A 20934-nucleotide genomic window follows, 5' to 3' on the forward strand; every position below is an offset into this window, starting at 1 on the left:
ATGGAGCATTTCTGACGTCCTGCCCCATGTTCGTTTTCTTGAGGCTGATGGTTAGGCCAAATTCGTTGCAGGCAGCCGCAATCCTGTCGTTGAGTCTCTGCAGACACTCTTCTGTGTGGGATGTTAATGCAGCATCGTCAGCAAAGAGGAGTTCCCTGGTGAGGACTTTCCGTACTTTGGTCTTCACTCTAAGATGGGCAAGGTTGAACAACCTGCTTGTGTGGAGGAAAATTCCTTCTTCGGAAGGCTTGAACGCATGTGAGAGCAGCAGGGAGAAGAAGATCCCAAACAGTGTAGGTGCGAGAACGCAGCCCTGTTTCACGCCTCTCAGGATAGGAAAGGGGTCTGATGAGGTGCCGCTATGCTGAATTGTGCCTTTCACATTGTCATGGGATGAGGTGATGATACTTAGTAGCTTTGGTGAATATCCAATCTTTGCTGGTAGTCTGAAGAGACCACATCTGTTGACGAGGTCAAAGGCTTTGGTGAGATCAATGAACAACAATGTTGTTCGCGGCATTTCTCCTGTAGCTGGCGAAGGGAGAACAGCATGTTCCAATGGTGGATCTCTCTGCTCGAAAGCTGCACTGTGCCTCAGGGTAGACACGCTCAGCCAGCTTCTGGAGTCTGTTTAAAAAGACTCAAGCAAAGACTTACCCCACTATGCTGAGCAGGGAGATTCCACAGTAGTTGTTGCAGTCACCGCGGTCACCTTTGTTCTTATAGAGGGTGATGCAATTTCATTGCGCATGTCCTGTGATACTGATCCCTCATCCCAGCGCAGGCAAAGCAGCTCATGGAGTGCTGAGAGTATTGCAGGCTTGGCACTCAGTTATTTCAGGGGTAATGCCGTCCTTTCCAGGGGCTTTTCCACTGGCTAGAGAATCAATGACATCACTGAGTTCCGATTTTGTTGGCTGTTCGTCCAGCTCATCCATGACTGGCAGAGACTGGGCTGCATTGAGGGCGGTATCTGTGACAACATTTTCCCTGGAGTACAGTTCTGGGTAGTGCTCCACCCAGCGGTCCATTTGCTTGCGTTGGTCAGTGATCGTTTCCCCTGATTTAGACTTGAGGGGGGCGATCTTCATGATGGTTGGCCCAAAAGCTCTTTTAATGCCATCATACATTCCTCTGATGTTTCCGGTGTCGGAGGCCAGCTGAGTACGACTGCATAGGTGTTGCCAGTAGTCATTTGCGCAGCGCCTGGCTGTTATTTGTGCAGCGCTTCTGGCTACTTTTAAGTGCTACGGATGTTAACTCGCTGGGGGCTTTCTTGTATTTCAACATTGCAGTGCATTTAGCGCCTATGACAGGTTCCAGCTCTTCAAAGTGAGATTGAAACTAGTCTGCATTCTGCTTCTCATGTTTGCCAAAGGTGGTCATTGCTGAGTCATAGATGGCATCTCTGATGTAGGCCCACTTTGTGTCTGCATCCCCTGCAGGAGTGTTTTGAAGGGCTTTTTCAAGTGAATTTAGAAACTTATGTGACTGCTGTGGATAAGAAATTCTGTTAGTGTTGACGCGCGGGCGGCCCTCCTGCTTGGAGTGATGTTGCTCCTTTGGTTTGAGTCTAACTTTGCTGCACACCAGGGAGTGGTCGGTGTCGCAGTCCGCACTGTGGAAGCTGTGTGTGATTTGGACACTGTTTAAAGAGGCTCACCTTGTGATGATGAGGTCCAGCTGGTGCCAACGACGTGATCTTGGATGCCTCCATGAAACCTGGTGACGGTTTAGTATGAAAGAACGAGTTGGTGATGCAGAGGTTATGATGGGTACACAACTCCAGCAGTCTCTGTCCATTCTCATTGATCCTTCCAATGCCATGAGTCATGGTTGGCCCCAACCCTGGCATTAAAGTCCCCCAGCAGGAACAAATGTTTGGTATTAGGAATGCTACTAATGATATTATGGAGTTCCTCGTAGAACTGGTCTTTAGCTTCAGGTGGGGAGCAGAGTGTTGGAGGATAGACGCTGAGTAGGTGTACTGGACCAGAGGCGGTGAGCAGTCGGATGGACAGTATGCGTTCCGAGCCATCTGAAGGTGGCTCTATCATGCTGAGCAAGGAGTTTCTGATGGCGAAGCCCACTCCATGCTGTCTTGGTTCTTCAGGATCCCTACCCTGCCAGAAGAAGGTGTAGTCTTGCTCTCTTAGAGATCCACTCGCAGAGAGGCGTGTCTTATGAAGTACTGCAATGTCCACATTGAGTCTACTGAGCTCGTTGTTAATGATGGCGGTCTTCCGAGAATCGTTGATTTGTGTTGGGTCTTCCGACAGGCCAGGACACATAGTTCTGACGGGGCGATGATGAGCTACGGAACCAAGCCAGCTAATTGGAGTTGAGGTGCAGATCAGCCATGATCTTATTGATTGGGTGAACAGGAGGGGAGGGGCTAAATGGCCTCCCCCTGTTCCTATGTTAGAACAGTAGATGTGAATATGTTGACAGTGGGATTCCTTCCCTTGCAGCTACCAAGGGGCTGATGGATGCCTCGCACTTCTGTTACCTGATGGCACAGGTTGGATTTGGAGTGTACACCAGAAAAACCACCAAGCTCGTTTTGATTGGCTCAAATCACAGGTAAGCTCACATGTGATATCTTATGCTTGCCAACCATGTAAGAAAGAAATATCATTTCTGCAGCGCCTTTCACATCCTTGGGAGGTCCCAAAGTACTTTGCAGCCAATGAAGAACTTTTTAGTGCAGTCACTCTTGTTTTGTAGGCAAACATGTCACAGACAGCTACAATGGTTATGACCAGATAAGCAGTTTTTTAGCAGTGTTGGTTGAAGGATAAATATTGGCCAGAACACCTGGGAGAACTTCCCTGCTCCTCTTTGAATAATGCTGTGGAATCTTTTCTCTCCACCTGAGAGGGCAGATTAAACGATTCAACTGAAAAATGGTACCTCTGAAGATGCAGCACTCCCTCAGCTGCACCAGAGTGTCAGCATGGATTATGTGCGCAAGTCCCTGGAGTGGGACTTTGGCGAAAGTGCTACCACCAGCTGAGCCAAACTGGCAGGAGCAGGACAATCTGAGCGAAAGAAACCAAGAGCCCAAATTAATGAATATTTTTGTCATGGGTAAGCCAGCTGGATATACAGTACAGAAAACAACCTTGTATGTTACACAGTCAAAGCAATCTGAAGAGACCCGGATTGGTCCCTGACAAACGCTCTTGCTCAATCGCTCTCTGTCCTGGTGAGGATTTGCTCAGCCTTTGTTTGGCTGTTGGCTGCACGCCCATTATGTAGTCCCAGCCTCCAAACACTGCACACTCATCTCTCCAGAATCTCTACACCTGGGGCATTATTCTTTCGAACATTTGGCTCTCTATAGCAGAATAGACACTTGATAGAAAAGGTTTAAGGAGTTGGCGGCTGCTTAGTCACTAGTTTATTGGAGGTGGAGCCCTGGGATCTAGGTCCATTTGTTGCCTAGTTGGGAGCAGCACGTTTACAAAGGGGGAGTCCAGAACTAGAAGCTGTAAATGTAAGATAGTCACAAATAAATCCATTCGGGAATATAGGTAAAACTGCTTTGCCCAGAGAGTGGTGAGAATGTGGAACTCGCTACCACAGGGAGTGGTTGGGGTAAATGATATAGATCCATTTAAGGCGAAGCTAGATAAGCACATGAGGGAGAAAGTTTTCAAATCTGGGAAAGGTAGATTTTTATTGGATAAGGATATCAAGGGATATGGAGCAAAAGTGGGTAAATGGGTTTGAGGTGCAAATCAGCTAGGATCTAACTGAATGGTGAAATTGGCTTGAGGAGCTGAATGCCCTTGTCCTGTTCTTGTGTTCCAAAACTCTCCAAGTGTGTGTGTTTGGGATTTCTCTGTCTGGTTACAAGTGGCTTTGGGCTGCTCCCTTAAGCTCACCATCTGGGAGTCTCAGAAGCCAGCATGTCTGTGGAGATCAGCTCCTGACTCAAGGCAAAAGCGGGAGAGTGGCAGGTGGAGATCACAAGCATGCCAGGATCCTGGGACAAGATGCTTTCAGAAAGATTTGTGTTTATGCAGCACCTTTCACCAGTTTAGGACATCACAAAGTACTTTACAGCCAATTAAGTACTTTTTGAGGTGGTGTCACTATTGTAGGAAACACAGCAGCCACTTTGCACACAGCAAGTGCCCACAAACAGCAATGTGATAATGACCAGGTAATCTGTTTTTAGTGATGTTGGTTGAGGGACACTGGGGAGAACTCCCCTACTGCTATTTGAAATAGTGCCAGGAGACCTTGGTATAAAGTCCAATCTGAAAGACGGCACCATCAACAGAGTAGTGTCATCTCAGTACCACACTGGGAGTTCTGGCCTGGATTTTGTAGTCAAGTCTCTGACGGACGTTGAAAGGCCCTTGTTAGGGTGGGCATAACTCCTCTTCATCTTTCTCCTTTATGTACACTACAGAAACCCCCCTCAGGGATCTGTCAGTCTCACACGTTCAAAACGCTGAAGGGAAAAAAGGAAAATGTGATTTTTTTTTTTAAAAAGGGGATCTAGTTCTGAAATGGTCTTTACTGTTTTCAGCTGGTCGTTTCTGAAGTTTGCTTCGAATGGAGCCATCCAGTGCACAGAGGCTTACGAGTACGCACAGGCTCTGGGCAGCCAAGTCTGCTTCCTCCCCAACTTTCAGGTACAGGATGAACTTGCATTCAGATTTACTGTCTCCCCTGCTGCGCGCTGATCATATCTGGGACTGTTGATGTGTTTTGACCGAGTGTAGGCTGTAATGGAGAATTTTGTTGCCCTTCTGTCGCAGGTGTTTAAGTTTATTTACGCATGCCGACTGGCTGAGATGGGCTTGGCAGCACAAGCTTTTCACTACTGCGAGGTCATCGCAAAGACTGTTCTCCGGAATCCAGCCTATTACTCACCAGTGTTTTTGAGCCAGCTCATTCAGGTACGCAGACTGATTGTGACCAGTATGCACTGCTATATTTTAATAAAGAATAAAGCTGGTAAACTCTCCAAAAAGCCCAGGGGCCATAAATATAAAATAGTCACCAATAAATCCAATAGCGAATTTAGGAAAGACCTCTACCTAGAGAATGGTGAGAATGTGGAACTCACTACCACAGGGAGTGGTTGAGGTGAATAGTATAGATACATTTAAGGGGAAGATGGATAAACACAAGGGAGAAAGGAATAGAAGGATATGCTGATAGGGTGAGGTGAAGAGGGGTTGGGAGGAGGCTCGTATGGAGGAGAAACACTAGAATTGCTCAGTTGAGCCAAATGCATGTTTCTGTGCTGCACACCCGATCTAATTATAAAAGCCTGATTATTACAGTGCACAGTGTGGTATCGAACCTGGTAACCCCCCCCCCCCCAGGTGTAGTTTGTGGCGTCTGTCGATCTTGGTTCCAGGGATTGGGGGGGTGGGGTGTGCTCCAGTTGAACTCAGTATCCCTGGTGAGGGAGGGGAACAAAGACCAGCCTGGCTTTCTGCTTCCTCTGGCAAGAGAGCACAGGCCTGAGAATAGACATTGTTTTGAGCTGGGCGCTATCTACTCTCCTGGCATCATGGGATCCGTTGTTCAGAGTGGGTTTCAATTTCTTTGCTGTCCCCCCTCTTAATTTTGTCTCAAAGGTATTGTCAGGAGCTGGGCCTGATGTCACTGTGATTGTGATGTCAGACTGGGTTGTGATGAGAATTTTTAATCGAGCATGCTTAGCTGTGTCTGCATTGTGTGGTGCCAGAATAACTGTGGTCAGTCGGGACGGGTTGGAGGAGGCGGGTGTCTCGCTGTGAGGTGGGACACGTGCCCTGTAGACAGATGCGAGTAAGATCGCCCCCCACCCACCCCCGTGTTCCAGAACGCTAAGAGACGTTAAGAGTGACGGAGTTTGTACGCAAGGGCTATCTCACCTGATGACTCTGTTTGATCAGTGCGGTCAGTAAGTGATGCTTACTGACCAGGAGCGGCCACAGGTTAGTTAGTTCCCCTCCTAGTCTTTGCTGAGTCAGTTGATGGGAGTTGAGCACGTTGCAGTTAGTGGGATTAGGGAGCAGGGGATAATCAGGTAATCCTTGGTCTCTGCTGGAGAGTTTCTGGATACCATGTAAGGACACGAGTGGGCTTGGCCTCTTTCCCCTGCCCCCCTACCCCCACTGCATTCGCCATATAGCTTACTGATGGCTTGGCTCACACACAGAATAATCGCTCAGGCCTCTCGTGGCTGTAGAGCTGTCTGCAGCAAGAGGCGGCACCTGCAGGACAGATGGGAAGAGATGGAGTGAGACCATGTGCTTTAAGGAAGGACAGTATTTCAGCTGAAAGACCAGGGTGGATGATTTATGCCATTAATGTCACTAACGCAGTCAGATTCTATCTTGGTTCCGATCCTGGACTAGCACCTGAGGCTGTGAGTTCACATTCCACTGGGGCAAGCTGTGGAACTCATTCAATAAATCTGGTCACTTATGGGCAGGCACCAGAAAAGAAAGCTGCCCAGCACCCGAACTGGTCGCTGATGTCCAATTCTGGGCACTGCACCTGCGGAAGGATGTCGAGGTTTTGGAGAGGGTGAGAGGAGATTTCCTAGAATGGTACCAGGGTTGAGGGGCTTCAGTTATGTGGAGAGACTACAGAAGCTGGGATTGTTCTGCTTAGAACAAAGATGGTTGAGGAGATTTAATAGAGGTGTTCAAATTATGAAGGATTTTAATTGAGTAAATAAGGAGACGGTGGCGTAGTGGTAATGTCACTGAAGTTGTAATCCAGAGGCTGAGGCTAATGCCCTGGGGACATGGGTTCGGATCCCACCATGGCAGCTGGTTGAATTTAAAATCAGTTAATAAAAATTTGGAATTGAAAGCTAGTCTCAGTAATGGTGCCATGAAACTACCATCGATTGTCATAAAAACCCATCTGGTTCACTAATGTCCTTTAAGGAAGGAAATCTGCCATCCTTACCTGGTCTGGCCTACAAGTGATTGCAGACCCACAGCAATGAGGTTGACTCTCAACTGAATGGCTTGCTAGACCATTTCAGAGGGAAGTTGTCAAGGGCAATTAGGGGTGGGCAACAAATGCTGGCCTTGCCAGTGATGCCCATATCCCATGAAAGAAATGTGTTTTCAGTGGCAGGAGGGTCAGTGACCAGAGGACACAGATTTAAGGTAATTGACAAAAGAACCAGAGGGGGAGATGAGAATTTCTTTTACTCAGCGAGTTGTGATCTGGAATGCACCACCTGAAAAGGTGGTGGAAGCAGTTTCAGTAGTAACTTTCAAAAGGAAACTGGATAAATACTTGAGAAAATAGTTGCAGTCTTGCTCCCGAAAGCAAATCAGGAGCAGTTGCTTCGCAGGGATGGTACCTGAGCTGCTGTTGCTGAATGTTTTCCTTCTTGTCTCTCCCCACCCCTGCCCGAGCAGATTTCCTCCCAGCTGCGATTCTTTGATCCTCAGTTGAAGGAGCGATCGGAACGGGAGTTGCATGTGGAGCCAGATTGGATTCAACACCTGCAACAGACGGAAAGCCAGTTGAAGGTGAGGCTGTGCCCTCCGCCTCGCGTCCCCTCACAGCCTCTAAGGGGGGGACCACTCACCCCCTCCCTGTCCTGCACTACCCCTGCTTACCCTCTCTTCCCCCTTTTTTCTCTCCAGGACGGTGCATTTGTTTGCAGGTCGGGCAGAACCACACCCCAGCCATTCTGCTCCAGCACCCCTAGTTCAGAGTACGACCAGGTCAGCCATTCAGACGGAGGCCTAGCATCAGGCCTCCAGGAGGAGGCCACAGGTGTGGAGAATCCACTGATCACATCCTACGTGCCAGACGCAGGATTGTCGGGAATGCACGGAGTGCAGCTCATGCCACCAGGTATCTGAAGGGTACAAGGAGCTGGGTGCTTTCCCCTACCCCTCACCCTCCACCATCTTGCATCGAATTACATCAAGTCTAAGGCCCAGAAACGGGCCTTTTGGCCCATCAGATCCGTGCTGGTTTTTATGCTCTACATGAGCCTCCTCTCATCCTATTGACTTATCCTTCTACTCCTTTCTCCCTCGTGTGTTCATCCAGCTTCCCCTTAAATATATCTGCACCATTCACCTCATCCACTCCCTGTGGTAGTGAGTCCCATATTCTCACCACACTCTGGGTAAAGAAGTTTTTCCTATTTATTAGTGATTGCCCTATATTTATGGGCTGTAATTTTGAACTCTCCTTCTCGTTGGAGCTTTGCAGATAAAACCCACCACTCCCCTGCCCCCCCCCCCCCCCCCCCCCCCAAAATCTCACTTCCCCTGCACCCCTTGTGTCACACTCTGAACTGGGCATGAATGGCACCCTGACTGTTGGTTAACGGACCCAGCCCAAGCTGAGGCGGTCCAGACTGTTAGTCTTTGTGATATCAGCTACATGTACTGCTCAGTCCAGTACACTAGTCATGGGCCTCATGTGGCTAATTGTGTTCCTGGTTCATAAATAAAAGATTAACACTTGCTGGGTCGTGTGATCTCCATGCATTGGCGTGGAGTTTAATCTTTTTGATTGTTTATTACTACTAAAATGGTGAGAGGAAAAGCAGAGCCTGCGATTGTCTTGATTGATGTGGCTGCTTTACTGTCTTGATTACTGAATGGTGAGAGATGTTTGTTCAGTAAATACACTCCTGTAAAATACATTTACCTGGATTGTGGGTGTGGAATTTTCCACTAAAATTAGTGGTTAAAACAGTGTCTCCATAACCACATTTTGGCTGGTCAGTGATTTCTGTTGGACAGCAGTGTGCTCAGGGCTCTGCTCATCTTGTGTTTTATTTGAATTATCTGGGCCTCCCTCGATGTATCTGGGTCAAGGAGCTGGCCAGAGTGCTACTGGGCTACATGTAGAAACATAGCGAGGTTACAAGACAGGATTGGACCACTGGGTCCAACCAGTCCCTGTTGGCATTTACCCTCCACACAAGCAAATAGTTCCAATCACATTTACCCTCACGGTTCACCAACTCCTTTTCCTTCATCCACCCCTCCATGGTAATCCTGAATGTTGACATAGTTTCTGCTCAACCAATTCACCCTAGCAGTGAATTCCACAGCCTCACAACTTGCTACGAAGAAGTCTTCCTTGTCTTCTGTCCTAAATCTCTTACATTAATCTTGTACCTATAATCCCATGTTCTAAACTCCTCCACTACTGGAATCAGTCTGCTTTTAGCTGCCCTGCCCCATAATTTTAAACAATTTTTCAAGAGTTCCCTCCAGCAGACCAGGAAGATCCCAGCTTTGACCCTTCACCTTTGCTGAGTTAGCTGACCTTAGCTGGAGACAGCAGTAAGATGCTACCATAGGGCCTCAGAGTCTTTGGGCGGTGTGTGGGGAGGCGGTGGGGAACTACACTGGGAGGAGCAGGGATTTGGTGAGTTGGTGCATGGGCCTATTTAGAAGCCAACAATAAAAGCTGTTGAGGCTGGGGGTCAGTTGAAAAATTCAAAACTCAGATCGATAGATTTTTGATAGGTAAGGGTATTAAGGGTTGCAGAACTAAGTCAGGTAAATGGAGTTAAGATGCAGATCAGCTGAGATTTCATTGATTGGCAGAACAGGCTCAAGGGGCTGAATAGACTCCAGCTGTTCTTGTGTAACAGACTCCTGTTTCTTTCTCCTTCCTATTTCCTGTGCATGTGCTTTTTTTCTTGCAGCTCCTCCTCACACCGTACTGGATGGCAGGCCAGTGGCAGTCCCTGCCCCGCAGACGATGATGGACAGCAGTGTTACCCTACACTCACCGACCCAGACTACGCCTGGCTTCCAAGGACAGTCTCCCAATTCCGCCTTCAAACAGCCTGGTGATGCAGCTAAAGGCCCCTTGTCTATGGGACTGATGGCACCTCCCCTGGGGCCTCCCGCAGAGGCTCTACAAACCGTGCTGGAGCAGCGGGTGTCTGAGAACACAGGTTTGTACACAGATGGCAGCAGGTGTGGACGGGATTTGGGGCCAAAAAGAGCATTTAAAAAGTTTCTGAGATGAAGCTTGGAATTGTCTGTGGGGAGTTCACTAACGTGTCTCTGGTCCTCCAGATTTGTGCTGCTTTCCAAAGACAGACTACCATTTCTGTGATGCCTTTCTCCACCACATTGTCCCAAAGTGCCTCACTGCCAGTGAACTACTTTTTGAAGTGTAGTTACTGTTGTAATGTAGGAAATGCAGCAGCCAATTTCTGCACAGCAAGATCCCATAAAGCAGTACTGATAATGACCAGATCATCTGATGTTGGTTGAGGGATAGTTATTGGCCAGGACTCAGGAGAGAACTCTCCTGCTGCTCTTTGAATAGTGTCGTGGGGCAGTGGCATTAATTTGATACAAGGCTATGGAGAGAAAGCATGGCAGTTGGTTCAGTTTGGGATTGGTACAGGGTGTTAGGGAGAGAGCAGGGCAGTGGGAGTAATTTGGGATTGATACCGGGGGTTAAGCAGTGGGACAGTTTTGGATTGATGCATGTCAGTGGGAGTAGTTTTGGATTGATACAGGGCAATGGGCAGCAGGAGTAGTTTTGGATTGATACAGGACAGCGGGAGTAGTTTTGGATTGATACAGGACAGCGGGAGTAGTTTTGGATTGATACAGGGCAGCAGGAGTAGTTTTGGATTGATACAGGGCAATGGGAGTAGTTTTGGATTGATAAAGGGCATTGGGAGTAGTTTTGGATTGATACAGGGCATTGGGAGTAGTTTTGGATTGATACAGGGCAATGGGCAGCAGGAGTAGTTTTGGATTGATACAGGACAGCGGGAGTAGTTTTGGATTGATACAGGACAGCGGGAGTAGTTTTGGATTGATACAGGACAGCGGGAGTAGTTTTGGATTGATACAGGACAGCGGGAGTAGTTTTGGATTGATACAGGACAGCGGGAGTAGTTTTGGATTGATACAGGACAGCGGGAGTAGTTTTGGATTGATACAGGACAGCGGGAGTAGTTTTGGATTGATACAGGACAGCGGGAGTAGTTTTGGATTGATACAGGACAGCGGGAGTAGTTTTGGATTGATACAGGACAGCGGGAGTAGTTTTGGATTGATACAGGACAGCGGGAGTAGTTTTGGATTGATACAGGACAGCGGGAGTAGTTTTGGATTGATACAGGACAGCGGGAGTAGTTTTGGATTGATACAGGACAGCGGGAGTAGTTTTGGATTGATACAGGGCAGCAGGAGTAGTTTTGGATTGATACAGGGCAATGGGAGTAGTTTTGGATTGATACAGGGCATTGGGAGTAGTTTTGGATTGATACAGGGCAATGGGAGTAGTTTTGGATTGATACAGGGCAATGGGAGTAGTTTTGGATTGATACAGGGCAATGGGAGTAGTTTTGGATTGATACAGGACAGCGGGAGTAGTTTTGGATTGATACAGGACAGCGGGAGTAGTTTTGGATTGATACAGGGCAATGGGAGTAGTTTTGGATTGATACAGGGCAATGGGAGTAGTTTTGGATTGATACAGGACAGCGGGAGTAGTTTTGGATTGATACAGGGCAATGGGAGTAGTTTTGGATTGATACAGGGCAATGGGAGTAGTTTTGGATTGATACAGGGCAATGGGAGTAGTTTTGGATTGATACAGGGCATTGGGAGTAGTTTTGGATTGATACAGGGCAATGGGAGTAGTTTTGGATTGATACAGGGCAATGGGAGTAGTTTTGGATTGATACAGGACAGCGGGAGTAGTTTTGGATTGATACAGGGCAATGGGAGTAGTTTTGGATTGATACAGGGCATTGGGAGTAGTTTTGGATTGATACAGGGCAATGGGAGTAGTTTTGGATTGATACAGGGCATTGGGAGTAGTTTTGGATTGATACAGGGCAATGGGAGTAGTTTTGGATTGATACAGGGCAATGGGCAGCAGGAGTAGTTTTGGATTGATACAGGACAGCGGGAGTAGTTTTGGATTGATACAGGGCAATGGGAGTAGTTTTGGATTGATACAGGGCAATGGGCACTGGGAGTAGTTTTGGATTGATACAGGGCAATGGGAGTAGTTTTGGATTGATACAGGACAGCGGGAGTAGTTTTGGATTGATACAGGACAGCGGGAGTAGTTTTGGATTGATACAGGGCAATGGGCACTGGGAGTAGTTTTGGATTGATACAGGGCATTGGGAGTAGTTTTGGATTGATACAGGGCAATGGGAGTAGTTTTGGATTGATACAGGGCAATGGGAGTAGTTTTGGATTGATACAGGGCATTGGGAGTAGTTTTGGATTGATACAGGGCAATGGGAGTAGTTTTGGATTGATACAGGGCAATGGGAGTAGTTTTGGATTGATACAGGGCAATGGGAGTAGTTTTGGATTGATACAGGGCAATGGGAGTAGTTTTGGATTGATACAGGGCAATGGGAGTAGTTTTGGATTGATACAGGGCAATGGGAGTAGTTTTGGATTGATACAGGGCATTGGGAGTAGTTTTGGATTGATACAGGGCAATGGGAGTAGTTTTGGATTGATACAGGGCATTGGGAGTAGTTTTGGATTGATACAGGGCAATGGGAGTAGTTTTGGATTGATACAGGGCAATGGGAGTAGTTTTGGATTGATACAGGGCAATGGGAGTGGTTTTGGATTGATACAGGGCAATGGGAGTGGTTTTGGATTGATACAGGGCAATGGGAGTAGTTTTGGATTGATACAGGGCAATGGGAGTAGTTTTGGATTGATACAGGGCATTGGGAGTAGTTTTGGATTGATACAGGGCAATGGGAGTAGTTTTGGATTGATACAGGGCAATGGGAGTAGTTTTGGATTGATACAGGGCAATGGGAGTAGTTTTGGATTGATACAGGGCATTGGGAGTAGTTTTGGATTGATACAGGGCAATGGGAGTAGTTTTGGATTGATACAGGGCAATGGGAGTAGTTTTGGATTGATACAGGGCATTGGGAGTAGTTTTGGATTGATACAGGGCATTGGGAGTAGTTTTGGATTGATACAGGGCAATGGGAGTAGTTTTGGATTGATACAGGGCAATGGGAGTAGTTTTGGATTGATACAGGGCATTGGGAGTAGTTTTGGATTGATACAGGGCATTGGGAGTAGTTTTGGATTGATACAGGGCAATGGGAGTAGTTTTGGATTGATACAGGGCAATGGGAGTAGTTTTGGATTGATACAGGGCATTGGGAGTAGTTTTGGATTGATACAGGGCATTGGGAGTAGTTTTGGATTGATACAGGGCAATGGGAGTAGTTTTGGATTGATACAGGGCAATGGGAGTAGTTTTGGATTGATACAGGGCAATGGGAGTAGTTTTGGATTGATACAGGGCAATGGGAGTAGTTTTGGATTGATACAGGGCAATGGGAGTAGTTTTGGATTGATACAGGGCAATGGGAGTAGTTTTGGATTGATACAGGGCAATGGGAGTAGTTTTGGATTGATACAGGGCATTGGGAGTAGTTTTGGATTGATACAGGGCAATGGGAGTAGTTTTGGATTGATACAGGGCAATGGGAGTAGTTTTGGATTGATACAGGGCATTGGGAGTAGTTTTGGATTGATACAGGGCAATGGGCAGCAGGAGTAGTTTTGGATTGATAGAGGGCAATGGGAGTAGTTTTGGATTGATACAGGGCAATGGGCAGCAGGAGTAGTTTTGGATTGATAGAGGGCAATGGGAGTAGTTTTGGATTGATACAGGACAGCGGGAGTAGTTTTGGATTGATACAGGGCAATGGGAGTAGTTTTGGATTGATACAGGGCAATGGGCACTGGGAGTAGTTTTGGATTGATACAGGGCAATGGGAGTAGTTTTGGATTGATACAGGGCAATGGGAGTAGTTTTGGATTGATACAGGGCAATGGGAGTAGTTTTGGATTGATACAGGACAGCGGGAGTAGTTTTGGATTGATACAGGGCAATGGGAGTAGTTTTGGATTGATACAGGGCAATGGGCACTGGGAGTAGTTTTGGATTGATACAGGGCAATGGGAGTAGTTTTGGATTGATACAGGGCAATGGGAGTAGTTTTGGATTGATACAGGGCAATGGGAGTAGTTTTGGATTGATACAGGGCAATGGGAGTAGTTTTGGATTGATACAGGGCAATGGGAGTAGTTTTGGATTGATACAGGACAGCGGGAGTAGTTTTGGATTGATACAGGGCAATGGGAGTAGTTTTGGATTGATACAGGGCAATGGGAGTAGTTTTGGATTGATACAGGACAGCGGGAGTAGTTTTGGATTGATACAGGACAGCGGGAGTAGTTTTGGATTGATACAGGGCAATGGGCACTGGGAGTAGTTTTGGATTGATACAGGGCAGCAGGAGTAGTTTTGGATTGATATAGGGCAGCGGGAGTAGTTTTGGATTGATATAGGGCAATGGGAGTAGTTTTGGATTGATACAGGGCAATGGGAGTAGTTTTGGATTGATACAGGGCAATGGGAGTAGTTTTGGATTGATACAGGGCAATGGGAGTAGTTTTGGATTGATACAAGGCAATGGGAGTAGTTTTGGATTGATACAGGACAGCGGGAGTAGTTTTGGATTGATACAGGGCAATGGGAGTAGTTTTGGATTGATACAGGGCAATGGGCACTGGGAGTAGTTTTGGATTGATACAGGGCAATGGGAGTAGTTTTGGATTGATACAGGGCAATGGGAGTAGTTTTGGATTGATACAAGGCAATGGGAGTAGTTTTGGATTGATACAGGGCAATGGGCACTGGGAGTAGTTTTGGATTGATACAGGGCAATGGGAGTAGTTTTGGATTGATACAGGGCAATGGGAGTAGTTTTGGATTGATACAGGGCAATGGGCACTGGGAGTAGTTTTGGATTGATACAGGGCAGCAGGAGTAGTTTTGGATTGATATAGGGCAATGGGCACTGGGAGTAGTTTTGGATTGATACAGGGCAGCGGGAGTGATTTTGGATTTATATAGGGCAGCGGGAGTAGTTTTGGATTGATACAGGGCAATGGGCACTGGGAGTAGTTTTGGATTGATACAGGGCAGCGGGAGTGATTTTGGATTGATACAGGGCAGCAGGAGTAGTTTTGGATTGATATAGGGCAGCGGGAGTGGTTTTGGATTGATACAGGGCAGCGGGAGTGGTTTTGGATTGATACAGGGCAGCGGGAGTGGTTTTGGATTGATACAGGGCAGCGGGAGTGGTTTTGGATTGATACAGGGCAGCGGGAGTGGTTTTGGATTGATACAGGGCAGCGGGAGTGGTTTTGGATTGATACAGGGCAGCGGGAGTGGTTTTGGATTGATACAGGGCAGCGGGAGTGGTTTTGGATTGATACAGGGCAATGGGAGTAGTTTTGGATTGATACAGGGCAGCGGGAGTGGTTTTGGATTGATACAGGGCAGCGGGAGTGGTTTTGGATTGATACAGGGCAGCGGGAGTGGTTTTGGATTGATACAGGGCAATGGGAGTAGTTTTGGATTGATACAGGGCAATGGGCACTGGGAGTAGTTTTGGATTGATACAGGGCAGCAGGAGTAGTTTTGGATTGATACAGGGCAATGGGCACTGGGAGTAGTTTTGGATTGATACAGGGCAGCGGGAGTGATTTTGGATTGATACAGGGCAGCAGGAGTAGTTTTGGATTGATATAGGGCAGCGGGAGTGGTTTTGGATTGATACAGGGCAGCGGGAGTGGTTTTGGATTGATACAGGGCAGCGGGAGTGGTTTTGGATTGATACAGGGCAGCGGGAGTGGTTTTGGATTGATACAGGGCAGCGGGAGTGGTTTTGGATTGATACAGGGCAGCGGGAGTGGTTTTGGATTGATACAGGGCAGCGGGAGTGGTTTTGGATTGATACAGGGCAGCGGGAGTGGTTTTGGATTGATACAGGGCAGCGGGAGTGGTTTTGGATTGATACAGGGCAGCGGGAGTGGTTTTGGATTGATACAGGGCAGCGGGAGTGGTTTTGGATTGATACAGGGCAGCGGGAGTGGTTTTGGATTGATACAGGGCAGCGGGAGTGGTTTTGGATTGATACAGGGCAGCGGGAGTGGTTTTGGATTGATACAGGGCAGAGGGAGCGGTTTCGGATTGATACCGGGCAGTGGGAGCGGTTTCGGATTGATACAGGGCAGAGGGAGCGGTTTCGGATTGATACCGGGCAGCGGGAGCGGTTTCGGATTGATAACGGGAGGCGGGAGCAGTTTGGGATTGATACCGGGCGGCGGGAGCAGTTTGGGATTGATACAGGGCGGCAGAAGTAGTTTGGGATTGATACCGGGCGGCAGGAGTAGTTTGGGATTGACACTGGGTGGCAGGAGTAGTTTGGGATTGATACCGGGCGGCGGGAGTAGTTTGGGATTGCTTTAACAAAGCCACAATGGGTTGAATATCCTCTTGCAGTGTAAACTTCCATAGTTTTTAAAGAGAAAAAGCTTGGTGAGAGGACAAAAGCATCTTTTGCCTTCCTTGCAGTAACTTTCTTCTCTTTTCCCCACGCTCTCCAGAATTTAATTCCATCAATCATCAGATGTCGCCTAAAAGACACAGCTTTGGTGAAAGTGGGCAGCAGGATTTCTACGATAACATGAGCAAAATGGTAATGCTGCCTGGATCCATCGCCAAATGACCTTTATCTTAAAATCTGTGTGTTGGGAAATGTGCCATGTCCCTTCCTGCATTCAGGCGGGTGTGGAACATTCATCGCCTTGTTAGATCCTCTGCTGGTGCTCATTGTGGAAGACCTCCTGATTGGACCTCAGCTGGGCAATGCTACGATGGTGTTTCAGTGAGGCATGCACAGCATGAGTGTTGGGATCCCTGGTTGCGATGGTGGTGGGGTAGGTCACCCATGTTTGAACACCCCCCCCACAGCAGTCCTCGTCAATAGACTGATGATCTCCGCAGTGCAGTGTGGAGGCTGGCCTCTCATCCCCCATCCCCTCCGCAAGGGGGTAGGGGATGTTAGTGTTGCAGCCCCTCTGGCCACAGCTCATATTGAGGGAGTCGGTTTGAGAGGAGGCTCAAGTAGTAAAAGAAATGTCCCCGAGGGTTAGTTGTCTGGGGTGCAAATCACTTGTGCAAGGCTGAGTTCCCTATCTAGGCTGTGCATTCCTTCCACCACCCCATCTCACATGAACTGCTGTGCCAGCTGACCCCGTGGGAAAATGCATTGTCAGTGGTATGATCCATTGAGGGTAGGCGAGTACCAGAGAAGCCGGTCATTCAGGATACATTACAATGGAGTTTGTACCTGATGCAATATCTTTAATCTTATATGTGTTAACTGAACTGTGCCTCACTGAGAATAATTCAGTTATTTGAGCTGCTGCAGTTTTTTAAACCATTGCATTTTACTAACTGGCCATATAAGCTGATCTATGATTACAGACTCAAGCTGGCTCCATGCCATCAGTCTCAGTTTATTGCCAGATGTGTGAACAAGTGCTGCTTTACACAGGTTTGGCTGGATTTCTGATCAACATTCTCGTTATTTTGACTCACTAATGATGCACAAACTTTATCCATCTCTTTTGGAATACCAGAGGGAGAGGAGCAAAGTCCAAACCAGATTTATTTCCCCCACTCTGCTCCCTGTGTCTCCTAGAGGCACCAACTTTTGCTGGGCTACAGCCCACAGTCACCCCAGTACCACAGTCAAGTGGCCATTCTTTGTCAGAGCCTTGGTCGCAATTGTCAGTGGGCCTTCTGATTATAGAATGCATCACAGCTGAGGCCCCTCCCTCTCATGCCCCTCCCCAAGCCTGGGTGTGTCGCTGTCTGGGGCATCCCTGAAGCATCCCAGTGCAACAGAAGCCAACAGGGCGAGCTCATGCTGGAGGTCAAAACATGGCACTTACTTTAGCAAGTTGTATATTAAGCTTTAGATTATGTGCACTGTGAGGAACTGCTCCCTTGAACTGTAGTGAGGGTGAGATTTTAATACAGCAGTGATAAAGAATTGGCAATCAGGTTGCTGGTAATTTGCACTGGAGCTTCTGCTTGGGCTGAGTGGCGTGTCTAGCACTGAATATGAAGGTGAGCCTGTTTAGCTGTTTGTGCAGCAGCATAAGGTTAACATGGCTGAACGTTTGTGTCTGAACTAGGCCCCCGGAAGAAGATCGAGGTCAACGTCTCAGTCGTCTTTGCATATGGTACGCAATACCTGATGCCTCTGTGTTAGGGTCCTGGTGCTTCACTTCCCATTCTTTACTGGTGCTCCTTTGGTGGTGGTCCCTGCTGTCCTTCCCTCCCTCTCTTTCCCCATCCCACCCTGTCCCTCCCTCCCTCCCTCCCTCCCTCTCTCCCCCATCCCAGCCTGTCTCACTCTTTGCCATCCAATCATTAACACATGTAGCTTTGATCACGAGTGTACTTGCTAACCATCTTTGCAAGGGTGTTGGATCACAGGGTGAGTTGTGCACCCAGTGGTTCTCTGGCTTTGTTTGCAGTGGTTAGGGGAAGGGCCGGGTGTAGGGGTGCAGCAGTGCTTGGGCTGTACCCTACCACCGATGAGTGCATCAGTCTCACTTGTGCCATTGCGGGGAAGGTGGGAGCTGCGTGCTGCTCTGTAGTAGAGCAGGCCAAAGCATATGGCGGATGTGCACTTGTTGATTTTATCTAGGGCTGTGGGGAGAAAGCTGGAGTGGGGGATTATTTTGGCCTTGCTACAGGACTATCTCTATCACTTTCCCCTCTCCTTGGGTGAATTACTTAATTATGTGCTGTAGACCAAGTGCTGTGAACATTCCCTCGGATTCTGTCTCTGGGAACCAAATATTTAACAGGTCGGGGTGAGAAAGGTAAAATGCTGTGCTTGAACTGTGAGGGAGGCTGGTGCTGGGCAGCAGAACCCATCCTCCTTTCACCTCTGATTGTGATCTTTAACCTGTGTCCTCCACTCTAACCCACGCTAATTGCAGCACCAGTTCCATTGCTCCTACCAGCCATCCGGGTGACTTAGAAACCATAGAAAAGTTATGGCACAGAAGGAGGCCATTCAACCCATCGTGTCTGCGCAGGCTGAAAAAACTAGCCGTCCAATCTAATCCCACCTTCCAGCACCTGGTCCGTAGCCTTGAAGGTTACAGCACTTAAGTGCAGGTCTAGGTACCTTTTTTAAAAAAAAAAGTTGAGGGTTTCTGCAATCACCACCAATCTGGGCATTGAATTCCAGACACCCACCATCCTCTGGGTGAAAATGTTTTCCCTCATATCCTCTCTAATCCTTCTACCAATCACCTTAAATCTGTGCCCCCTGGTAATTGACCACTCCACCAGGGGAAACTGGTCCTTCCTGTCTGCTGTATCTAGGCCCCTCATAATTTTGTACACCTCAGTTAAGTCACCCCTGAGCCTCCTCTGTTCTAAGGAAAACGACCCCAGTCAATCCAATCTTTCCTCTTAGCTGCAACTTTCAAGCCATGGCAGCATTCTTGTAAATCTCCTCTGTACTCTCTCCAGAGCAATTATGTCCTTCCTGTAATGTGACCAGAACTGTGCGCAATACTACAGCTGTGGCCTAACTAGTGTTTTTTACAGTTCCAGCATTACATCCCTGCTTTTGTATTCTATACCTCGGCCAATAAAGGAAAGCATTCCATATGCATTCTTCACTTCTCTAGCTACCTGTCCTGCCACCTCAGGGACCTGGGGACATGCACTCCAAGGTCTCTCATTTCTTCTACCCCTCTCAATATCCTCCCGTTTATTGTGTATTCCCTTACTTTGTTTGCCCTCCCCAAATGCATTACCTCACACTTCTCCAGATTGAATTCCGTTTGCCACTTTTCCGCCCACTCAACCAAAACCATTGACTTTCCCGAGTTTATGTTGCTGCTGAATTGTTGGCACCTTTATGCCAGCTCATAAGGCAGCAGTGCAAGTTCACAGTCCTTTCAGACCGTGTCTCCCCATTCAGGCAAGTGTTAAATATTTCCCCACTCCTCTGGCACTGTTTGAGCAGGAGCAGGGAGTACTCCTGGAGGTACACTGGAAGCACAAGGCAGAAAAAAAGCTGAGATCCATCAGGTTCACTGCCTGCCATCCATGGTAGTCATATGATACAACGATAATGGAATCGTTGATTTGTCAGTCTACAACAGACATGGAAATGAGGTGAGGAAAACCCCCAGTGGTGGAGAGCTTTGAGAACCATAATATTCCTCCCTTAACTAATGCCACCAAAAATGAAGCTGCACATTATCATGTTGCTACTTGTGGGATGTTGCAGGTATGGATTGGCTTATATTTGCTTGCATTTCATAGGAACTGGAAGAGACCATTCAGCCCCTTGAACTGTTGTGTCAATCAATTAGATCATGGCTGATCTGTATCTTAACTCCATCTACCCACCTTGGTTCTGTAACCTTTAATCCCCTTACCCAACAAAAGTCTATCAATCTCAGTCTTGAAATTTTCAGTTGACCACCTAGGATTCAGAATTTTGTTGGGGGTGGTGGGAAAGCACTCATGAAGCACAGTGGAATGCTTTGATGGCATGTTGAGACAGATCAGTGCAAGCATTTCTCTTCCTTTCACCTTGCAGCCCACAGAGAGAGGAGAGTTTTGTTTCTTCGATTTATTCAGTGGGTCTCCTGGTTTATGTCAAGTCAGAGTGGGTTGCTGGTGTTTTATTGGAGGGTGAGAGGGGTTTTAAATCTGGGTGATTGCTGGTGAGAGCTTGGCTTCCGCCTGCCCTCGATGTTTTCACGTTGGATCATCTTGTTTCAGCCCTATGGGAGGCGCTCACGAACCACCTCTGAGTCATCTGCCCACAGCATGGGCCGGGAGAGGCATCCCTCAGCAGTTAACCAGTCATCACTCCCACCTCAGCCAGAGGCCACCAACACGGCTGCAGAGGCAAAGAAGGAAGCCAGACGGAAGGAACCTGAGAGCAAAAAGATAAAGGTAAAGAGACCAGCGGATTACAGGGGTTAACAGGGTGGCTGCATCTCTTTCATGCCACTGCCTGAGACGCAAGCAACACCA

The 20934-nt window shown here is 47.8% G+C and overlaps 1 protein-coding gene across 3 annotated transcripts in view; it reads left to right on the top strand.

Annotated features, from left to right (window-relative positions):
* The window catches only part of sec16a (SEC16 homolog A, endoplasmic reticulum export factor), an 85202-nt gene that overhangs the window by 48194 nt on the left and 16074 nt on the right, over positions 1 to 20934 (top strand). For 2 of the 3 annotated variants that reach the window (XM_068012054.1, XM_068012055.1), the window contains exons 15-23: positions 2472 to 2583; positions 4544 to 4649; positions 4776 to 4916; positions 7398 to 7511; positions 7629 to 7842; positions 9665 to 9919; positions 16452 to 16543; positions 18051 to 18098; positions 20677 to 20853. In XM_068012054.1, coding sequence (XP_067868155.1) covers positions 2472 to 2583; positions 4544 to 4649; positions 4776 to 4916; positions 7398 to 7511; positions 7629 to 7842; positions 9665 to 9919; positions 16452 to 16543; positions 18051 to 18098; positions 20677 to 20853 — 1259 coding nt within the window. The remainder of the gene's footprint in view (positions 1 to 2471; positions 2584 to 4543; positions 4650 to 4775; positions 4917 to 7397; positions 7512 to 7628; positions 7843 to 9664; positions 9920 to 16451; positions 16544 to 18050; positions 18099 to 20676; positions 20854 to 20934) is intronic. The other variant, XM_068012057.1, reaches the window with a different exon arrangement.

The sequence above is a fragment of the Heterodontus francisci genome, chromosome 32 (genome assembly GCF_036365525.1).
Source record: "Heterodontus francisci isolate sHetFra1 chromosome 32, sHetFra1.hap1, whole genome shotgun sequence".
Classification (NCBI taxonomy): Eukaryota; Metazoa; Chordata; class Chondrichthyes; order Heterodontiformes; family Heterodontidae; genus Heterodontus; species Heterodontus francisci.